We start from the raw sequence: 23,758 nt of genomic DNA, 5'->3' as shown, positions 1-23,758 counted from the left end.
ATGGAAGCTTAAATCACACAAACGAGTCCACACAGGAGAGAAACCACACAAGTGCAGACACTGTGACAGAAGCTTCTCACAGTCAGATAATCGTAACATTCATGAACGTGGACACATGGAAGGAAACTACAGCTGTGACCAGTGTGACAAGAGCTTCAGGAATCTCAGTTCATACTCTGAACACAAACGATCCCACGTTACTAATAAACTGTTTCACTGTTACCAATGTGCCCAAACATTCACCTCATTGTCTGCTCTGTGCAAACATCAGCGCGATCACTCAGGGCTGAAATCACTCCCATCACTGGATCACAGTGAATCTGAAGACACAGAAAGATCCTCTGGTTTCTGTGTCAGACTCAAAAAGCTTGAGATCAGGCTCCACAGAGTTCAGATAGAATCATTTAAACTTGTGTTGAACTGAACTGGTTGCTGGGCTGAACTTCTACATAATACAGATCTACATGGGATCTTCTTTTCTGTTTTTTACTGAGTCAGTTTTGTCCTTTTTTCTCTGTCCTGGTTTTGCTCGTCTGTAAATGATTGAAACTCAGTCAAATAGTTCATTGTTCTCCAGCAAAACGTTTTGGAAACTCATGTTTAACCTTTAAAACTCTGACATGTTTTAGCACACAAGGCTTCATCGGGGAGTTCACTCATGATTGGACCATGAGAACAAAGGTTTTTAGTTCTTTCAAAGAGAGTCTTGGAGATGTTTGATGTTTCTGTTTTTTCTACATAAAGGAATAAACTATTTTTCTTGCTTTATGTAGTGTGGAAGTTTTTAATGTTTCTTCATCTGTTATGTTCTTGAATGTGTTCACGTGAAGATGGTACAAATAAACTCTTGTCAGAGATTTACAGTTATCAAACAGTTAGGTGAATAAACAACACTGAGACACTTGGAGACGGTTAACGTGCTGCACGGGTGAGGGCTCAGAGAGGACTCACACTGAGCTGCAGTAGTCGTTTATTATTTATAGCAGGGTGAAACAAGCATAGCAGTTTCCTCTAATTTTGCATATATGTGTGTGTGTGTGTCTAAGTTCGTATAAATGTCATAGGGTGAACTTCCTCTTTCTATAAACAGAGCGAGTAGTACATTTTGTTCTTTTCCTATTAAGAGTAAAATATGAACATATAGTTTAATGCAACATAAAACTCATAAAAGCATTTCTTCTTTAACATCCCCTCCTGATGTTAATATTTTTCACTTAATCATACTTTATTATCAGCCAACAATCACTTGCTTATAACATTTTCAATTGTAGCATCATTCAGTATGTGTGTGTGTTTCTATACTAAATCTTCTTCATCCGATTCATCTTCTAGTGGCAGTCCAACATAGGTAATTACTGTGGCCTGTACCATTTTGTCAATCATGGATCTTATGCATGGTAGGATACATGTAGAAAACAAGCACAATAATAGAAGCAGAACTCCTATCAGTACGAGTCCTTTTATCACGAGGGTCTTCCAGCTGCCACTCAGCAGCCAGGTCAGCCAGTCCTCATTGTTCGTGACATAGTCTTGTTGCTGCGCATTACTCAGTTGTCGCAACTTGTCTAGGGCGGTGGTCATGGTCAAGGAGTGCACGTTGTCCGGGATATAGGTGCAACAAGTGGTGTTGAATAAGACACAGAGGCCCCCTCTCTCAGCGAGAATCATGTCCAGGGCGACCCTGTGTTGCATGACCACTATTCTGATCGCGTCGATTTCCTCATTCTGAGCCTTATTTATCTTTGTTGAGCTGTTCAGGAAAAGTCCAAATCGGTAGTCAAGAGTCTCAATTCTTAACGTGTTTTTTCCAGTTCCGACCCATGGGAACAGTGAGTGCTGGATCTTCTGTCCGGTGGTCCACAACTTGAACTCCGCTGGTACATCACTGCCCCAGATTGGGTCATGGGGTTGCACGTCATCAGTGTTCCTCTTGCGTCGTGGTTGGTTCTGATGGAATACTCTGAAGGTGTGGTCTGACACTAAAATTGGGGCGCAGAGTCCGGTACAAGAAAAGCTCACAACTAAGACAAAACTGCTCCTGCAAGGAAAGCTCACTGTTATGCATGCAAGGTGACCAGCTCTAGGTGAGAAGACATTTAAATCTCACACTTGTTCTGCTGCATTTTTGAAGCTCAATTCCAGGAACAGATCGCAGGGTTCATTTTTATATACACTGCAACTGCCATGAGGTCAGGGCCATTTTTTTGTTGTTGTTTGTTTTTCCTTTTGCTCTGTGCAGCATTTTGGCAGCATTTTTAAATTTCTCTTTGTATTTTTTCTTTCTTTTACTAGTGAAGAGATGTAGAGTGAACAGTTATACAGTCTAAATATCCCATATGGGCCGTGTGAAATGGTGTTTTCAGTTTCATTCAGTTGAAGTAAAGAACGTTGAATATTTCTAAGTGTGCTGTTTTGAACCAACATGTCACAGTATGATCAGTGCTGTAATTTTTGACAGTCACTGTATCAATGTTATTTTTGCATCTCTTGAATAAAGGTTTTGACCTGCAAGTGCTAATTTCTTTAGTTATTGGGGTAAAATGGGTAATGTTGATAGGAAGGTGTTTGCCAATTCAGTAACCTAATTTAATGTTAATGGAAACTAACATTATCTCAAATTGTTTAGTTATAATTGTTGTTTAACTGAATCTTGATTTTTGATCTTGATTTGTTCTTTCCCAACATTTTTCAAAAGAAACAGTCTAATTTCTTTGCTGTGATTCATTCCAGAGGAAGAACTGACATTATTTAACTGTTGATTTATGTAGATTCAGTGGAGGAGTAATGTCAGTTTAATTCTTTACCTACTGTCAATGCAGTGAAATTAGACATTTTGTTTTGAAAGGTTACTGGTGGATGCCAGCAACCATCTTGGAAGAGAACAATATAATCTGTTATTAGGCCTCCATTTGAAAATTGTGTATTTGATACTAGAATATAATAGGTATATAATAAGCTGAGGCCTTGACTAGTAGAACGTCATGTTGGTGTTTAACAACACATGAGCCAACATCAGACTCCGAGCGCTACGATGCTAAAGATCAGAAGATCCAGTGTGACATCATCGTTACCTGGCAACAGCAGCCCTCATCTGACTTTATTGGAGGATATTTACACCAGCAACACGGTTTAGTTTGATATGACGGATTAACAACATGCGCTGTGATATCCAGTTCATCTGTAATAGATACTGGATCTAATCAGTCAGCAGATATTTGATCAGCTTATTTATAATTATACTAGAAACAAACACAACTGTGTTGGTGATTCATGCAAACTTGCATATCAGCCTTTGAAGGTTTTGTAGTATTGAGAACAAAGAGGTTGTGTTAGGGCTGAAAAGCCCGACTTGTTCTCCTCTGCAGGTCATCAAATGCACCACAGAAGTTTGTATTTGCACAGCCTGTATATGTTTGATGGCTTTATTATTCTCTGTTCAAAGACAGTAAATATGGAAAATGTCTCATGTAGTATCAGCTTCATTTAAAATGACTGCAGCAAACATTTAGAGAACATGTGCTGCTGTTTGTCCTACATTTCAACACTGAATGAACCCTGAAAACATGGCAGCTGGCAGGTTGGAGTTCACATGAAATATTGGCTGTATGAAGACTGGAAATATAGATGATAAAAACATGCAGCCAAACATTTGTGGACATGAATAAACTATCTGATCCAAAAAGCAGGAAGTGACACAGCTAGAAAGTGTGTAACAGCTGAAGTCAAATGTGATGCAGAGTTGAATCTGCACTTGGATCCATCTGTGAAAGGTCCACATGTAGGGATCACATGAGTCCTGATGTTTGTCAGTCAGCTTGATAACTCCATCTACTGTGGCTACATATACTGGGCTGGTAGCTCCACAGTGTTGGAAAGAAACTATTAAATGTGCAAAGTTTAAAATCAGAGGCTCTTCTAACACAGGAGCCATGTTGAGTTTAGATCACAGCCGACCACCGGAAATGGCTGAAATCAAATGGGATGAAGCCTATTGACAGCCAGCAGGTCTAAGCAGGTCTATCCTGTCTTCCTTCTCTCACCCCAACCGGTCGCAGCAGATGGCCGCCCCTCCCTGAGCCTGGTTCTGCCGGAGGTTTCTTCCTGTTAAAAGGGAGTTTTTCCTTCCCACTGTCGCCAAAGTGCTTGCTCATAGGGGGTCATATGATTGTTGGGTTTTTCTCTGTATCTATGAAGCGCCTTGAGGCGACTTTTGTTGTGATTTGGCGCTATATAAATAAAATTGAATTGAATTGAATTGAATTGAATAAACAGGAACGCACCCATTTGTATGTGTGGCAATGATGTGGCTGCAGCTGACACAGGATTGGTTCAAACTAAACATCAGACACATTTCACAGAGTTCACAAATAAACTCACGTTTTTATTTTTGAAGATGATCATAAAGTAGAATTTATGGTCCAGTAGAAACAGCAGGAGGTTTGAGCCCTTCTGATGGCAAGGCAAGGCAAGTTTATTTGTATAGCACAATTCAACAACAAGGTGATTCAAAGTGCTTTACAGAGACATTAGAAACAAAAACAAATAAAAAGCATGATTTAAAATTGATTAAAACAAGCAAACAAACTAACTAACTAATTAACAAACAAACAAACAAAACAGTATATAAAATCAAAACAGATCAGAACAGTAGATAAAATCAGTAGTTAAATGTAAGTTTTGAAATTTAAGCTTAAAAGTGTGGATTTGGTGCTTTATTCAAATGCAGCTGAGAACAGGTGAGTCTTCAACCTGGATTTAAATAAACTGAGTGTTTCAGCTGATCTGAGGCTTTCTGGGAGTTTGTTCCAGATTTAAGGAGCATAAAAGCTGAATGCAGCTTCTCCGTGTCTGGTTCTGACTCTGGGAACTGATAAAAGACTGGATCCAGATGACCTGAGGGATCTGGAAGGTTCATACTGGGTCAGGAGGTCACTGATGTATTTTGGTCCTAAACCATTCAGAGCTTTATAGACCAGCATCAGAACTTTAAAGTCTATCCTCTGACGGACAGGCAGCCAGTGTAAAGACCTCAGAGCTGGACTGATGTCCACTTTTTTGGTCTTAGTGAGGACTCGAGCAGCAGAGTTCTGAATGAGCTGTAGTTGTCTGACTGATGTTTTAGGTAGACCTGTAAAGATGCTGTTACAGTAGTCAAGCCTACTAAAGATGAATGCATGGACTAGTTTTTCCAGGTCCTGTTGAGACATCAGATCTTTTATCCTTGAAATATTCTTGAGGCGATAGTAAGCTGACTTTGTTATTGTCTTAATGTGTTTTTCTAAGTTTAGGTCTGCATCCATCACTACACCCACATGTCTCGCCTGGTTTGTGGTTTTTAGATGTATAGATTGAAGTTCTCTGGTGACCTGTAATCGTTTTTCTTTGGCGCCAAAGACTATTACCTCAGTTTTGTTTTGTTTAGCTGGAGAAAATTGTACGGGGCCTTGGTCTCCTGGTGACATTGTGATATATATTTGTGTGTCATCTGCATAGCTATGACAGTTTATTTTGTTGTTCTTTATAATCTGTGCCAGTGGGAGCATGTAAATGTTAAACAGAAAGGGTCCCAAGATGGAACCTTGGGGAACTCCACATGTGATACTTGTCTGCTCAGATGTGAAGTTACCTGTTGATACAAAGTATTTCCTGTTTTCTAAGTATGTTTTGAACCAGTTTAGTACAGTTCCTGAAAGACCTGTCCAGTTCTCCAGTCGTTTGAGTAATATGTTGTGGTCAACTGTATCAAATGCTGCACTGAGATCCAGTAAAACTAAAACTGACATTTTTCCACTGTCTGTATTCAGACATATGTCATTAAACAGCAGAAACAGGATTTGGAGGAAGATGTTAATAGATTAGAAAGAATTGTACACTGTGAATCAATGCAAGTCTTTCTATATAGACAGATCTGTAATAATCCCTCAGGTAGGTTCCTCTGGGACAGTCACAGATAGAGACACCAATTCTGACATCCTCTGAAAGCCTGACTTTGAATTTTCATCACTCGTCATGCGCACAGATGTTAATTCTACATATTCCTGGTACTGAACTCTAAATCAATATGAAGAAAATGCTCCTGCTAATCTGCATCTATGTTGATATCAAATCCTTTTCCAGCACATGGATAAATCTCTATAAATCTTTTAGTCTGATCAGAATGGGCAAAGTGTTGTTATTGCAGCTCCCTGATGTTTGAAAAGCTAAATGTCCATTTTAAAGTGCTCGTGTGTAGGATTGTGTTTCCTTCCTTTGTGCAGTTCTTACAGTAAACATGTTTGAATGTTTCCTGTTCCCCTGATGCTTCTTCCTGTTGGATAAAATTGGTTTGAATAACATGTTCTTATAGGTTATAATGAACTTCAAACTGTGATCCACTTACAAAACTGTCTCATTTTATTGGAACGATCCACATTTGCATCCATTCACGGTACATTTGACATCTGAACACGTTTGTACACATGATGAAAGGACAGATGGTGTTTGTGTGTCCTTCTTAAACTTAGTGTGGATGTTTCATCATGTAGAACGACTTAGAACAAAGTCTTTGGAACATTTGGAGAACACGTTTAGGAAAGTAACATCCTGGTAGAACATTTTCTTAAAGCAGAGCAGAGCTGCAACATGACTGTGAGGATTCAGAAGAATAAAGTCAGAATACTTTATTATTATGAAGACTAAAGTGCACCTTAATGCTGCCGATGAACACACATGTTCTTTGTGAAAGCATGTGTGAGCACAGCTGACACGCACCACACTGACCCCACTCGCCCCATTTCTTCATCCACTTCTTGCTCTTGTGCTTGAAATGAGACGCAGCAAAAGTCAGAGGCTCTAAAATCCACACAAAGGGGGCTCGTTAGATCAGGATACTGGATGTGATCCATAGAAAACATGGATAATACACCACTTTATTTGAAGCATCTGTAGCACTGCCTCAGTTCTGGATGTTTCCACAGACTCCTCTGTGCACCTAAAGGAAAGGTCAAGGGTCAGCAGCACATGTAGTTGGGACAAGTCTTCAGTCGCACAAACTACATGATCATTTTCCTCCAATGACGACTTTTCACTTGCAGAAATGGTCCTGTGTGATTTCCAGGCTGTGATATAAAAACTAGTTCCTAATGGCAGCGACTCACTCAGTAAACATGTGTTTCCTTCACCAACCTCACACACAGATCCAATAAGATCAGGAAGTGGGCAGTATAGTACAATATGTGTTATTTTGTGCTGCACTGCCCAAACTAAAGATCTGCTGAAGTGTTGGAAATGATCCAGATGTTTATTTTGGACGATACAGCAGAAGATCAGACATGAAAGTGGAGATAACACAGAAGACCTGCAGCAAAGGTCAGAGGTCAGACTGGGCCCTGGATTCAACAATGAGCCAATGATCATCAAGCAGTGACTAAAGCAGAGCCCTGACGTTCTGACATTCATCACACAGTCAGAACAAATGTCTGCTGATGACTTCATCTCATGAAACGACTGATAGATGTCAGTTCATTGATCAGCTGAGCTGCTGATCTTCATCGTCACAGAAACATTCAGCTTGTTTCAATCAGCAAATAACTCCCACTACTCCCAGTTTGAACTGTTCCCACTCAAAATGCTGTGAGAACAATGATCATTGTAGAACTTCACAAACATCACGTGTTGTTTTCCACATGTAAGATCAGCAAACACACAGAAACTTCCTGTTGCCACACACGGCCTCTAAAATCTCTTCCACGCTTTCTGTCTGAAGTCCACTCTCTGTGTCGGATCCACAGGAAACAACAAGATCTTATTAACATGGTTTTCAATGTGTCTCCTTCCAAAAAGTCCAACCAATGAACAAATGTGTGTATTTGTGGAGGCCGAACAAAAGCATGACAGATTTCTCTGTTTCTATAAACTGGAGTCAAACACAAACATGAAGAGTTTCACTGACAGACTCCAAAATGCCCCCACAGTGGATCAAAGGGAAATCCTACAGTGTGGCCAGAGACTCTTAATGGCTCCAACATCAACACATCCACAATGTTGGATCCAGTTCTGCCTCACAGAGTTACTAAGACACACCCTCTGCCAGCATCACAACAGCTCCACCTGCTTCACCTGCCTCCTCAGCATCTGTACACCTGAAGAGAAAAGAAAGGCTCCAACAGCTCAAATCTACAAAGGATTCATGAAGTTTCATCCAACAATAACATGTTTGCCTTCCACAGTGTGCTGTTAGACACCACTGTACCTCTGCCATTTCAAAAAGAGCAGCTTGGGAACATTTTGGCTCCAAACACTTTGTGTTTAAGTTCTTTGTTTTCTTTGTGAAGCCGACAACATCTGGAGCTTTGTGACTCATAGAAACATCATTTTGTTCTTTAGATGACAGCAGATTGGGACTGAATAATCAATCACTATCAAACCAATAAAGACAAACATGCTGATTTTACAGGAACTTTGTTGGAGAAGCTGCAAAGACATGAAACTGGTGGAGATCCCAAACCAGTTGATAGTGCTGGTTATTCCAAATAAAGCTGTTTCCCTTTGAGATGAAATGACTTTGTGTCCTGATATATAATAAAGATGTTGTTGTTTTTGAGCCCCTGTATTAAAAGTAGTTTAAAGTCAGCTTGAGTTTGATGTCTTTATGTCAAAGCTGCTCATGATGTTGAGCTGCTGATGGAATAAAAACAATATAAAAGCATGTAGTCCAGACTTAAATGTAGCCTGTTGTTAGCTGAGGTCCACACACAGTGTTTGACAGTGTAAAGTGTGTGAAAGGGCTGCTGGTGGAGCTCACTAGGATGAGCAGGTGACCACGAGGTGGAGAGCAGCTGGCCTGGCTTTGACCCGGGCCACGCCCCCTTTCTCTCTGCTTTGCTGTCACTTATCTTCACTGCTCTGTCCAATAAAGCTGAAAAAGGCCCCGAATCAAAGAAATCTGCTGCAGCCTCTGAAATGTCTTCTGTTTCCTTCCCGACGGCTTTTTCACCGTCAGCCCATCAGACAGTCCAGCAGCATTTATGATGATGTCATGATGTTGAAGAGGCTGCTACGGTGGCCTCCCATGACCCCCAGCCTCATCACAGCTGAGATGCAGACATTTGAAAATATTCAGCAGACAACTGAATAACAGTCCAACACAACAGTCTGTGTGCAGACACACACTGACCTTTCATAGAGTCAAACACAGCTGGTTGAGTCATTTCTCTGTGAGTCTAAAGTGAATCTAGTATTTGAAAGTCCACTTCCTGTATTTGTTGTTGAAGACTTCTTCAGCTTCTTCTCAAGGACATCAGCTGCTTGTTTGGCAGCAGAGGCAGTTAAGAAGCTTCCTGAAAAACACTGAACAGTGAGTTCACTGTGGCATATGACAGATTCAGCTTTCTGTGTGCAAATGTGTCTGTGTCGACCTTTCAAATGCTGTTGAATCCAAAACATCAGCGGCTCCTCGGCTGCTCACTTCATGCACTTCTGTCTGTGTGACAGTCCAATGACATCACAGCTGTTTCCAGCCCCAGTGTCTCAGGACTGGACACCTTTAAACATGTCGAGGATCAAACAGCGTCCAGCTAAACACACATGAAACTATCAGAGCTGACAATCATTCCAATAACATCTAATGGTTCATGTATGTAGACACAGGACTACAAGGAAATGGCTCTCAGCATCTGGCTGTGGGAACACATGAGTCCCTGTTTGTGTTCAGATTGTGTGCATGTTTTAGACGTGTGTCACATGTAGAAACACAACAATCCCACAATGACACACAGATGTGTTTGACACAGCTGTGCAGCTGTAAGTTGTTTCTAATGATTCATTGAAGCTCTTCTAACATTCTGGAGACGATCAGTACATGAATCTGTTCAACACGACAACAATTTGACTTCAGTGTGAACGTTTGCATTAAATAACCTTCTTCATCCAGCTGACAGCATCTTCATCCTATGATGTGAACAGTTCCTCCTGTTGATGACAAACCTCTGACAGGATCTGCTTGAGGAGCTTTTTCATGTGCAGCTCTCTGAGCTCAGGGCTGAGCTGCTGTTTCATCTTTAAGAGCTGCTGCCTCCTCGCCGGACTTGTTCTCCTCTTCTTCTCCTAATGACACCATTTCTGCTTCATATTAAATTCAATAAAGATGCTGACATGTATCTGTAGCAACAACATCATTGAATCTAGAACAACTGGAGCCAAACCAGTGGCTCTGCTGGGATCACTGGTGAGCCAACACTTCCTTGTTGATGCAGATTTCAGGGCTTCCTTTTGCTCCTCCGTTATAACTGTTCTCTCTTCTCAACACATGATGACACAAAGGAATCAGCAGTGACAAAGATGATGCTGAAGAGAAGCACACACTTCACACATATAACAGAGCAGTGCAGTTACACACACCTCTGCTCGACATCAGGCCTCAAACAAAGACACAAAACACTAACTTGACTCTAAACAGAAGAAACGAGCAGCTGTTTCTGTTCTGTGCTTATTTATATTTGACACACATGCTTCTCTTTGTGCAAACACACATCGCACTATAAGGGTAACCTCGCACACAATGATTGGACAGCACAGTGATGATGCTGGGAGATCCTATACGCAGCAACACAGAAACACTGAGAACTTTAAACAATGATGGAAAGTGTTATAAATGACTTGTTGGCCTCTGATCTGTCACAAACAGCTGAAACGTGTCTCTCATGAGTCACATGAAGGTTTTTGACAGAAAGGACAAAAAGTAGCTGCAGTCAGTTTGTGTCATTTTTATATTTATTCATCTGGGAGAAAAATCTGAGGGACATTAAAATGTGTTTTCAACAGAGACAAGAACATGAATATAACAGAACAGGTAAATGAACATGTTTCAAGTAAACAGCTGGACTGATCAGGTCCAAACACAGAGTGATAAACTTGTCAAACAGCTGTCATATCTTTATATAGAAGCTCTTTATAAATGCTGCTCACTGCAGTCTGTTTACTAATAATGTCAAAGTGTTAGAAACACAGAAACATCAGAATGGTCTTTGTTCACAGAAACCTGTCTGGGATCCTTTGTTGTTCTTTTGATGCAGAGTTACATTATAAATATAAAGAGTTATTTCAGAGTCTCATCAGTTTTCCTGCATGTCTTTATTTAACACATCAGCAGGGCTGAAGCTCTCATGTTAAACACACACTGATCTATGGACACGTTCATGTGTTTCTAACAGAACCAGGCTGTTATCAGCCTGCACTAACATTATGTCACACACACTGAATGTAACAGTGACAGTTTACATCATCACACAATCAGCTGTGATTGTTTCACTGTCATCAAACGAGTCAACAGGAAGTAGAATCAATAGAAACCAATCATTTACTGACAGCATGTCTGATGGAAATAAGTGCAGATTATGTATGAAGTCTAACTGCACACAGTAACTGTGTTACAATAAGGACTTAACAGCGCCCTCTGCTGGAGTGTTTCAGTACTGCGTTAACTAGAATACACCACCTCCTCCTCACACCACCTGCTACAGCTCTACTCTTCTATGACTACAGTCATCCACAGCACTGATGTGAGGTCACATGGTTCATATGTAAGGAGCACAGCTGACCTCAGGTCAGTTTAATGACTGTGAGCAGCAGCTGTGTTATTGTCACTGTGACAGGGAGACACTCTCAGACACAGCGCTCATGTCAGCTTGTTCTCATGCAGGAGGATCAGGAGCTCCATGTTTGTCTTTCTGTTTGAATCATGATGTGTTTGTGCCATCAGAGTCTGTCATGAGTACTCAGGGTTTCACAGCAGCTCTTCTGGATGCTGACGAGGACTCCAACCTCATGTTTCACCTCTCTGAGCTTCTGATGTCTGTGAACACTCGTGTTTCTTCTCTGGGCTCATCTGGACAAAAACACCTTTCTGTGTTTGGCTGCAGCCTCATTCTGACTGACAGGAAGTGTGTTATCCATGAGCTGCACTTCTGTGAGGAAGTTTCCTGCTGTGTTTCCTGTCTGTGGACAAACACGAGTGTTCCAGCTGAGGACTTGGTTCCTTCCACCTGTCCATACAGGACATCACGCTGTCTGCAGCTCTGTAAATGCAGCTCCAGGTCCTTCCATGTGCTGCTCTGTATTTGTGCAGTTTGTAGTGTGTCCTGGGAAACGTAGCACACATGGTGTTCTTCTGCTGTTTCCTCCTTTCACTGAGTGTGAAACACTGACGCTGTGCTGTTGTTCACAGAGGGGAGCTGATTCTAGCTGCAGCTGGACTCTGTCATCTAACTGAATGTGTTGGTGCTGATCACGGGGCTCTGAGGGGGGAGCAGCAGGAGGACTCTGGATGCTGACGTCAGTGTATCTGTGGAAGCTCCCACAGCGTGTCTGTCATTCAATATTGTGCTGTATATTGTATCTATGCAAAGATGAACAGACTGTGTGTTCACTGGTCTCTGTGCTGCAGCTCTGATGTCATCATCACTCCCTCCTCCACCCTCAGCAGTCCCAGCATGCTGCTGTGGTGCACCCCACCCTCACTCTACACCTGAGCCACAGACCACACCCTCCACCTCAATATACACCACAGTTTTCTCTGCTGTGGAAATGAGATCAGGAGGAAATCATCATTATTATTATTTAATAAACGCTCACATTAATGTGGGCTTATTTGTTTCATATTAGAAACATTAGTTGAGTGTTTTTAGTATAAAATGGTCAAAGTCCCTCTTTTTGCTCCTCCCCTCACCTGTGGATGGACGGTGCTGTTACCGTGGTGACAGCTTGGATGTGTTTCAGTCCTGCCTGGTTATCACTGCAGGAATCTTTCACATTTATTACAGGTAATAACTCTGATTTTTCTGTGTATTATGAACCAAATGTATCCTGATACACACAGAGATGGATGAGCAGAGGTTTTTTTGCAGTTTATGTAGTTACTATGGACTTAATGCATACATATTATTAAAATTAGGGCTATAACAGTTGTATTGATGTATAGCAACTTGAAATGCTCCCACAAATGGCTCCACAGCATGTAAAAATATAACAAAAGCTCTGGCGGACTTGGTTCTGTGGTCAGTCTTAAAGGGTGAAGTTAAACTCTGTAATCTTCACTGTGTCACAGAGTTCAGTGAGTCCCGTTATTCACAGTATCAATCAGATCATCAGAGAACAGCTGATCAGCAATCAGTGGTGCCAACAGCGCCTCCTGTGGTGAGAGGATGCAATAATGCAATGTAGCATTTTTCCACTCAACACTTGCAGTCATGGAAACTGTCTGTTGGATCTGTGTGACGTTGCTTTCTTGGTTAGAGTTCCTCACAAATGTCCAGATGATTCTTCTAATGAGGCGTCGACCATGTTTGCAGCTCTTTGGAAGAAAACGTCGCCCTTTGCCATCCTTACTTTTCTTTGACTTCTTCAAATGCAGCTGAACTCCAGCTGGTATTTTCTTGGACTTTGCAGCTGTTTCTGGTCATCAGTTCATTCCTGCAAACCTCTGAAGCTGAACAACAATGATGCTGCATTGCTGGCTGATCCCAAAAGGTTGATTCTGTTCATCTGGACGTTTTCAGAAACGTTTGCTCACTGATCAGGTGACTTCTTCAGTCTCAGCTGACTGCAGCTTTACAAGCTTACAAACAGCACATTTGCACAATGACTGAAAGCAGCAGCACCTGATATATATGATACTAATATAATACATATACATATATAATCCATACTAATGATGAAGGAACTGAGCTCACAGTCCATTGTTCATTCAGTGAACTACTCAGTTTATTTTGGGCCTCAGAAATGCTCACTCTGTTTGTACATCACTGTCAGCAATAGACTCATTCTGCTGTGTGGACAGGAACACATGTGACATCACTTCCTGTTTGTTTGTGACTGAAGAAGTTTACAAGGAATCATTTAGAAGAGTTTCAAACATCAACTGATTGAATCCATGAATCTGAAAACGTGTTTGTGAGTGAAAGAGACAGACATGTACAGACTGAACTATCTGTTCAACAGTCAGAGTGTTTCTGTAACAGGAGACACTCTTTACACTCCACTCAGCACAGGGACACTGAGGAACCAGGAGGCCAGAGAAACCTAAAGCCAGGATAAAGAGTTTGAGTGAATGTGGTGTTGAAGGTGTGGAGGTGGATCAGAGTGTCAGAGGAGACTCTGTAGAAGGACAGAGTGCCAGCAGGACAGTCCACATACACTGCTGCTCTGTTAGAGACAGAGGAGGAGGAGGAGGAGGAGGAGATGGATGTTTGTCTCTTATTGTGCCTGACAGACTGAGGACCATCATTATAGCAGATCAGACTCCAGGACTGATCATTGTGTCCAAACTCACAGTCACTGTATCCTTTCCTTCTGATGCTTCTGTAACTCACTGATATACAAACGTCTCCTCTCCACTCGACCTCCCAGTAACAGCGACCAGTCAGACCATTTCTACACAGCAGCTGATAAACATCAAATCTGTCTGGATGATCAGGATATGACTGAACCTCCTCCACACGTGTCACCTTCCTGTTGTTGTCAGACAGTTGGAGCTCTGTGTTCACTGTGTTTGTGTCGATTGTGAGTTGACAGGAATCTGATGGAGAGAACAAACACAATCCAGCTGCAGTTATTGATCCATCATCTGTTCATTGATTGACACTTTGATGATGACTCCTGACATGATGAAGATGGTTGAATGTGTGCTGCTTTGTTTTCATGAATCCCATTAAAAACACACTTACACTTCCTCAGACCTGGTCTCAACCATCGGACTCCAGCAGGCTCCACCCTGAAAGGAGGAGGGGGGTCAGAGCAGCACAGTCAGCATGCACACATGGACATTACATGGCTCTCACACAGACTGTTACACACTGAGCTCAAAGCTCGGCTCCACTGTTTTATTCAAAGAAATCTACATTTATTTATCAGCACATTTAAAAACAGCTTGAGCCAAAGTGCTGCACAGAGTAGAGAGAAAATAGGAAACATACACAGTAATGACTAGAGCAGGGCGATATGGCCAAAAATATTTATCACGATATATATTTGAAAATTTGCGATAACGATATAACCGACGATATAATTGATGCGAGACAAAATACAACTCCACAACATTACTAGCGCAAAAAGACAACCTTCCATTTATTTTCACTTAAACAAGAAGCTGGTTTTTATGTACATTAAAGCTTTATAAAAATGTAACAGTGCAAATGCAAATTCCTTGCTGAAAGTTTAACCAAAAGGCATTTCCAGTAGAAATGGGCTGACATATCCTGAGCATAACCATGTATAATATCCACTGAAGTTAAAAAGAGGTGCTTTGCAACATTAAACTGCAGTGTGCAGTATGTATTTTTCGGACCATAAGGTGCACGGGATTATAAGGCACATTAAGCGAAACAAAGCAGTCAGATAAATCAAACTTTATTAAACTCATTCTTCTTGCTTCCTCCACTTCTGTACCATTGATTCATTAATGTTGAATTCTCTGGCAGCTGCTCTATTCCCATGTTGTTGCAGTCTATTAATGACTAACCTCATATTGTGGATGGATTATCTCAGTTGTTCTCCTGACTGAAGTTTGGTCCGTTTACAACATCCTGCCATGCGATTGCATTTGTTTCTAACCATGAAGAACCTTCACGTTAACTTTTATAAGTGGAAAAGTGTTAGTGTTCGTCCTCCAGCTTCACTGTTTATGTTATGCTAACATAGCTGTGTCGCTAGCGATCACGTAGCACATCATTATATACCAGCTAGCCCAACTTCAGTAACCCTACAAACGTCACTGCTGTTTAGTTTCCTGTCTTCATTTATGTTGGAAGTGATAGCAGAACTGTACGTTTGATTTTTTTCAGAAATCTCTCAGTCAGAACATGCAATATCATGCTTAGGTAACTAGCGAAACTAGCGAGCTAACTTCCGCTAGCTTCCTGCTAACGTCTAACTCCGTTAAATGTAATACATTTTGTTTTCATGGATGCCTGGAAGTTAAACTTCATAGTTACACCTGGTAAAGCAGCAATGCTGATCGTTTTATTAAAGATGAAAGAATTTAGACAGTTTTTAACTCTAAGTGATGCTGCAGTGTTGTTTGACCTGAAGCATACGGAGTTTAGGACCCAGATTACTCCCAGATTTAAGAGCATCTTAGTCCGACAAATACGACAATAACAACGGCCGCTTGCATGTTCTGCAAAAAAATGTGCTTTGTCGTGTATCTGACGGACAAACACCAAACCAGTTCCACATCACGGAAGTTGCACCATTTTTACAAACCAATTCTGGTTCATCTGTTTCACTCAACAATCGGCCATGTGCGTATGAAAACAAAGGCACTGCGCATGCGCGTTTTACTCCCATTCTATCGCGATATTTCATTTTCCTATCGTTGCCTAACATTATACCGGTATTACCGTGAACGGTATAATATGGCCCAGCCCTAGTAATGACTATAAAGACTGGTCAGGATTGAAAGTGTGGAGCAGGGAAATAATTTTACTGCTATTGTTAAATAATTATCATCATTACCATTGCATTAAGAATAATATAATCTGCAGCATGGATATTGCATTCAGAGGTTTAAACAGTGTGTCTGTCAGAAAAGGCTAAAAGATACAGGCTGACAGGAAATAGGCTTGCAGAGAGTTTGCAGAAGTGAAAGCAGTCTTAGGTTATTCTGAGCAGCGGGTTGGACGAGGCTATTTGAATTACTAGGTTATTCAAGTTGATCATTGCTCTAACAATGTAACAGATAGCTTTAAGAAGGCCTTAAGATGCTTATGCACACAGTTATTATGTTTAGTAGAGGTTCTTGATTAAAACATTTATTTAGTAGATGATATATCCATAGTTTCGGTTCGATTATTACATATACGAGAGTGGCTTCTGTCTCTCTGTCTGGTGAAAGGTCAGAAGTGCAAGAGGTGACATAGAGGCTGAGTGAGGTCAACACACACACACACACACACACACACACACACACACACACACACACACACACACACACACACACACACACACACACTTTTAGTTAGATTTATTTAGAGGAGAGAGGTTAGTCATGTCTGGGTGTAACTGCAAAATTGTCTCGGTAAAAGAGGAACCGTTCCTTGTTGTCTCGGCAAGAAAGAGGAACTGAAAGGTAGAAAGGAAGTGCCGGCCATGAAAATAGAAGATGATGTTCTTTCGAACTGTGTTAAAAGTCATTGTGGTGTTGATCTGATCTATGTATAAAATGTATCTGTGACGCATGAAGGGGCGTCATTAATCAAACCCTGATGTTATAAAATAATTGTTTGTGCTTTTAGTAAGTCGAAGATCAATTGCTGTCTGCGTACAGAGTTGGCTTCCCACACGTGTGTATTCATTAAAATCATTGTTTGACCAAGATCTTCTGGACCATGGTTGTTTGTACTCTCCTTCCTCAATTTTTGAACCTTAACAAAAGCTACAGAGTACAAATGTGTTTCCAACCGGCTTTTAAAAATGTCCAGTGTTGGTGACGACCTGATGTGAAGGGCGACTGTTCCAGAGTTTGGCTGCAGCCATCGATAAAGCTCACCTCTGTTTTTACGTCTAGTTCTGGTCAGAAGCTGCTTATCTGCAGACCTGAGGGCTCCACTTGGATTCTTTTGTTAAAGAGAGATAAGATGGAGCCAATCCATTCACAGATTTAAAGACAACCAGATCTGGAAGTGGATTCTACCACGTACTGGTAACCAGTGGAAAAAGCTGGTGATGGGTCGTCTAGCACAGACCCACCGCTGGAACCAGACAATTGATGAGGGAGAGAACTGTGACAGCGCCGTTCCTTCACTTGACCTCAGTCGCTCTCGTCTGCTCCCTCGTAACACTGCTCTTTATTGAGCTTACATGAATATGCACAAGTTCATTATGACGTCTTACACAGGTATGAACAAAGAGTACCAGTCTGTGCATAGTGTGTGTGTGTGTGTGTGTGTGTGTGTGTGTGTGTGTGTGTGTCTGTGTGTCTGTGTGTGTGTGTGTCTGTGTGTGTGTCTGTGTGTGTGTGTGTGTGTGTGTGTGTGTGTGTGTGTGTCTGTGTGTGCGTGTGTGTGTGTCTGTGTGTGTGTGTCTGTGTGTGTGTGTGTGTGTCTGTGTGTGTGCGTGTGTGTCTGTGTGTGTGTGTCTGTGTGTGTGTGTGTGTGTCTGTGTGTGTGCGTGTGTGTCTGTGTGTGTGTCTGTGTGTGCGTGTGTGTCTTTGTGTGTGTGTGTGTGTCTGTGTGTGTGTGTGTGTGTGTCTGTGTCTGTGTGTGTGTCTCTGTCTGTGTGTGTGTCTCTGTGTGTGTGTGTGTGTGTCTGTGTGTGTGTGTGCGTGTGTGTGTGTCTGTGTGTGTGTGTCTGTGTGTGTGTGTGTGTGTGTGTGCCTGTGTGTGTGCGTGTGTGTCTGTGTGTGCGTGTGTGTCTGTGTGTGTGTCTGTGTGTGCGTGTGTGTCTGTGTGTGCGTGTGTGTCTTTGTGTGTGTGTGTGTGTGTCTGTGTGTGTGTGTGTGTGTGTCTGTGTGTGTGTGTGTGTGTGTGTGTGTGTGTGTGTGTGTGTGTGTCTGTGTGTGTGTGTGTGTGTGTTCCAGATGTGACCCTGTGACCCCAAAGCTTGTGCTAAGAGTCCAGCGGTCCCCCTAACAAAGGGCTCTTATACTTAACCAGACACAGAGTAGGTGTCCTCCTACACCAGGGGTCTCAAACTCGTGGCCCGCGGGCCAATTGCGGCCCGCAGGACGATAGTTTTTGGCCCCACCTTAATATGAAAATGTAATGTTAGTTTGATAATGTATGACACTTTACAGTGTTGTGGGCGGAGCTGAATTAACCCACCAATCAGGGTGGATATGGATCTCAGGGGACACCAGCCGGGCTTGATGCAAGCAGGGAAACATTTCTCAATGAGTCAAAGTTCCAGCAGCGTTGCCCTGGAGTGTTTCTTTCTTTCCTGTGCCTGGCTGGCTTCCTCCTTTCTATTGGGCAAACGCCGACATTCGCCCCAGCGCGCTGCGTTCACAACACTTCAAAAAAAGTTGTTTTTTTAAGTTGCTGCCCAGCGGGACATTATACGTATATAGATTTATACACACGTCAGTGGGATTTAAAGTTATTTTTCCACAGAGAGAGATCTCATATTAACTCTCACAGTGATGCGTAGGCGGCGGGATAAAAGAAAAGTCATGAACTCAATGCAGCCCAATTTAGTCTGCAGTCACATAGCGACACCTGTTCATCGGCAACAACAGTCCCCGGTAACCCGGACTAATTATAGGGTCGCACCGTAATTTGTGGCTCGATGTTTTTATTTGAATCACTGCGTTTGCATTGCAGCAAACATGAACATTACATATATTTCAATATAATGTAAAAGCAGTCAAAACAACTAACATCAGAAACAGCTGATGTTATTTGTTATATGTCACGGTGTCATTTCCGCTTCTTTCTCCTGTAACAACAGCCCGGCGCCGTGAGCAGTCGCCTTTTTTGCGCTCGCTATCCCTGCACTTTCTACCATCTGCAAACGCCACGGTGTTCGTGTCGTCATGAAAGACATGAACATCGAGCGTAAAAACAAAGGAGACTGCTACCGGCTTTTTATCTGCCGATCGCCGTGCTACGGTTGCAAGAAAAAGAAGCAGAAATGACGTTCTCTACGCGTTGAGACGTTCCCCGTCCGTCGGCTAAACGCTTGATTGAACCTTCAATGCGACAGTGACACCAAGTAGAATTATAAATGTCACATAGCCCCAAACATGTCTTTTTCAAAGCCTGCGGTGAAGAGAAAGGTTGGTGATGAGCACCGACAATTTCAGGAAAAGTGGGAAATGCAATATTTCTTTGTTGAGCACAGGGGCACCCCGACCTGTCTTATTTGCACAGAGAAAGTTGCGCTGCACAAGGAATACAATTTGAAACGTCATTACACAACTAGACATGCTGAGCTGGATGCAGAATACCAGGGAGACGAGAGAGCGAACCGGGTTGCCAGTCTTAAAACAGATCTACTGAGGCAGCAAGATTTCTCCAAGAAAGCAACCAAAGAGAATAATGCAGCAGTCGGAGCCACGTGGTTAGTGAGATGATTGCTAAAGCAGGGAAGCCATTCACAGAAGGTGGATTTGTCTAAAAGTGCATATTGCAGGCTGCAAATATAGTCTGTCCGGGAAAGAAAGGTCAGTTTAGCAACATCAGCCTTTCTGCCAACACCGCAGCAGATCGCATTTCTGACCTGTCAAGTGACATTTATGACCAACTGTGTGAGAAAGCCAAATGTTTCAGTGTATACTCAGTCGCTCTTGATGAGACCACAGACATCACCGACACTGCCCAGCTCCCAATGTATGTCCGTGGTGTTGATGACAGTTTTGAAGTGATGGAGGAGCTGCTCACAGTAATTCCAATGCATGGCCAGACCACCGCTCAGCAGATATTTACAAGCTGTGTGATGCCATTGAGAATGTTGGTTTGCCATGGAAGAGGTTTGTTGGAATAACAACAGATGGAGCGCCATCAATGACAGGGAGGGAAAATGGACTGGTGGCACAAAACAAACTGGAAGAGGAAGGCGTGGAGGAGGCCATTGCTCTGCACTGCATCATCCATCAGCAGGTCCTTTGCAGCAAATGCCTGAAGTTTGACAATGTGATGTCTATTGTTGTGAAATGCATCAACCAAATCAGATCCAGGGGCTTAAAGCACCGAAGGTTCTGTGCTTTTTTAGAGGAAATGGAGTCAGAATATGGGGATGTGCTCGACTTCACTGAGGTACGTTGGCTCAGCAGGGGAAATGTATTAAAGAGACTTTTTGAGTTGAGAGCAGAAGTGAAGCCTTCATGGAGAAGGATGGAGTTAGTGTTCCTGTGCTAACTGATCCCAAATGGCTCATGGACTCAGCTTTTCTTGTTGATATGACACATGAGCTTAATGTACTGAACAAGACGTTACAAGGCCAGGGGCAACTTGTCAGTGCTGCCTATGACAACGTGAGAGCATTCTCCACAAAACTGGCGCTCTGGAAAGCTCAGCTCTCTCAGACAAACCTTTGCCATTTCCCAGCATGCAAGGCACTCGTGGATGCAGGCACACCATTCAGTGCTGACGAGTATGTTGATGTCATTTTGAGGCTACAGGAGGAATTTGATCACAGATTTGCTGACTTCAAGACACACAGAGCCAGCTTTCACATTTTTGCGGACCCCTTCTCCTTTGATGTGCAAGATGCCCCTTCTGTGCTTCAAATGGAGCTCATTGAGCTGCAGTGCAACTCTGAACTCAAAGCAAAGTTCAGGGAGGTGAGTGGAAAAGCAGACAAGCTTGGACAATTTTTGAGAGACTTGAGCCCTAGTTTCCCTCGGCTTTCCCGAATGTTCAAGCGGACCATGTGCCTTTTTGGTAGCACATACTTGTGCCAAAAGCTCTTCTCCACTTTGAACTTCAATAAGTCCAAGTACAGGTCCAGACTTACGGATGATCATCTTCAAGACATACTGAGGGTCGCAACTGCTTCCTCCCTCAGGCCAAATCTGGCTCGGCTATGCGAGAGGAAACGCTGCCAGGTCTCTAGCAGCAAGGAGTAGGCAAGAGAAGCCATGTTCAGAAGAACAGTTCATTTTCTACAGTGTTCCATTCATGTTCAGAAGAAGGTTATAGAACTGTTAATACAGACATTTCAATCTAAATACAGCAGATATAGAAGACTGAAAAAAACACATAAGTTCACTGACTAAAAATATCTTATTATTATTTTATTTATGTATTACAGATTGATTTATTTTCTTAATAATTCTTAATTTGTTTATTTATTTTTCATATTTTGTATTAAAAAATAAAAATAAAGAGATTTGAGAAGATTGGAATTTTTCAACCATGCCTTTCTTGTGGAAAACCTAATGCGGCCCAGCCTCACCCAGACTCTGCCTGCAGCGGCCCCCAGCTAAATTGAGTTTGAGACCCCTGTCCTACACCATAAATCAGTAAGAGAGGGTACGACCTCTCTCATGGCCCCAAGTGGTGTGTGCATGCCAGAGCACTCTGGAAGGCACACAGAGTCTTTACAGACTACTGAGGATCAAACCTCTATCATCATGCAATCGATTATACAACTCTAAGCATATATGAGTAAATATTTCTAAGCATAAATGACAATCAACAATATAAACCTTACAGCTGGTTTTAATAACAGAATTCATTTGTTTCTCAAATGAGAAAGAGCTATCGAGAAACACTCCTATATCTTTAGTTCTGAACTTTTCCAGTGGGCCAAGGTCGACATTATCTGCTAATGCTAAATAGGCTGCCGTTATTAACTAATGCTAATTTGATGTGAATTAGCATTATGCACTAATGCTAACACTTTTTAACAATGTGAGTAGCTAATGCTAACACTATTTCCCTTAACTTCATAACAATGTGAACGGCTAATGCTAACACTCTTTTTCCTAGCATTACAACATCTGAGCTGCTAATGCTAAGTAGTCCGCCATTAGCACCTACGTCTAATTTAAGGCAAATACGCATTAGAACCTAATGCTCATATCGTTTTCCTTTGCTTTATAGCAATGTGAGCAGCTACTGCTAAATAGCATTAGCTAATAACAGCAGTCTAATTTAATGCAAGTTAGCATCATTTGTATTATGACGATGTGAGAAGTTAATGCTAAGTATGCTGCCATTAGTGGCTAATTCTAATTAGGGGTGAATAATTATTACAAGCTAATGCTAATATCGTTTTCTCTTCCCTTTTAACAATGTGAGCAGCTAGTGCTAGGTAGGCTGAAGCTAGCCGCTAATGCTAAAGCTAAAGATAATTTGATGTGAATTAGCATTACATTAGTGAAGAGTTAATGCTAAGTAGACTGCCATTAGCAGGTAATGCTAATTTTAGGTGAATAGGAATTGGCAGCTAATGCTAATACCATATTTTCTTGCTTTAACCCTTTAAAACTGGTCAGAGTGGGCACACTTTGTATTTACAGTTTTGAGGGATAAGCCTCTTAAATTTCTCTAACTAGAAATATATGTTAAAAAAACAAAAACGATTTTCAATTTTTTTGTAGTTTATTGCACTTTTTTGCAATTTATGTAATTACTATGTACTTAATACATACATATTATTAAAATTTAGTCTGTAATGGTTGTATTGATGTATAGTAACTTGAAATGCTCCCAAAAATGGCTCTACAGCATGTAAAAATATAATATAAGCTCTGGCGGACTTGGTTCTATGGTAGGTCTTAAAGGGTTAAATCAATATCAGTAGCTAATCCGATTGTTCAGTCTGACGTCAGGTGAAGTCATTTTTATGCACTTAAGAGCTGCGTTGAATTCAACATTACAAACTGAACATTAGAACTATCCTCTTCTCCAGGATTTTCCTGATTTAACATTCATTTTTGTTCTCTACACCTGCCGTCATCACTTCAATTATTCCCACTGTGGATTTGATCATATTGTTTGCCCAGCATCTCTACATTTTCCCATCCATACGACCTGTAGCTCATTAACACTATTAATACTGGAAACTGCTGTTGAAGCCTGATGGTGACACTTTCTGGTGAAGAAGTGAATTGCAGTAACAGGACTGGCTGGCTTATGATACACTGGACATTTCCAGCGCTTTGTTTTCCCTGCTCACAGACAACACAGATACAAGCATGTATATACAGCCCACGTCCAGCTATGCATGCACTCCTGCTGCTCCATTTCTATAGAGAATAAACAACGTAACACAATCATTCTCCATTGTTTTCACTCAACCAGCTGCATTTAATGAAGGAGTTTGAATTTACTTTACAAAA

At 41.7% G+C, this 23,758-nt stretch overlaps 1 protein-coding gene across 1 annotated transcript in view; it reads right to left on the bottom strand.

Moving 5' to 3' along the window:
* Positions 1-13,440: 13,440 nt before the first annotated feature.
* Positions 13,441-23,758, bottom strand: part of LOC309702232 (protein NLRC3-like) — a 28,466-nt gene continuing 18,148 nt past the window's right edge. The window contains exons 10-11 of the mRNA XM_082526763.1: positions 14,700-14,746; positions 13,441-14,551 (exon numbers count right to left, since the gene is read on the bottom strand). Of these exons, the coding sequence (XP_082382889.1) occupies positions 14,016-14,551; positions 14,700-14,746 (583 nt within the window). The 3' untranslated portion in view covers positions 13,441-14,015. The remainder of the gene's footprint in view (positions 14,552-14,699; positions 14,747-23,758) is intronic.

The sequence above is a fragment of the Aulonocara stuartgranti genome (genome assembly GCF_965226115.1).
Source record: "Aulonocara stuartgranti genome assembly, chromosome: 3".
Classification (NCBI taxonomy): Eukaryota; Metazoa; Chordata; class Actinopteri; order Cichliformes; family Cichlidae; genus Aulonocara; species Aulonocara stuartgranti.
This window is presented reverse-complemented; position numbering and strand designations above follow the sequence as displayed.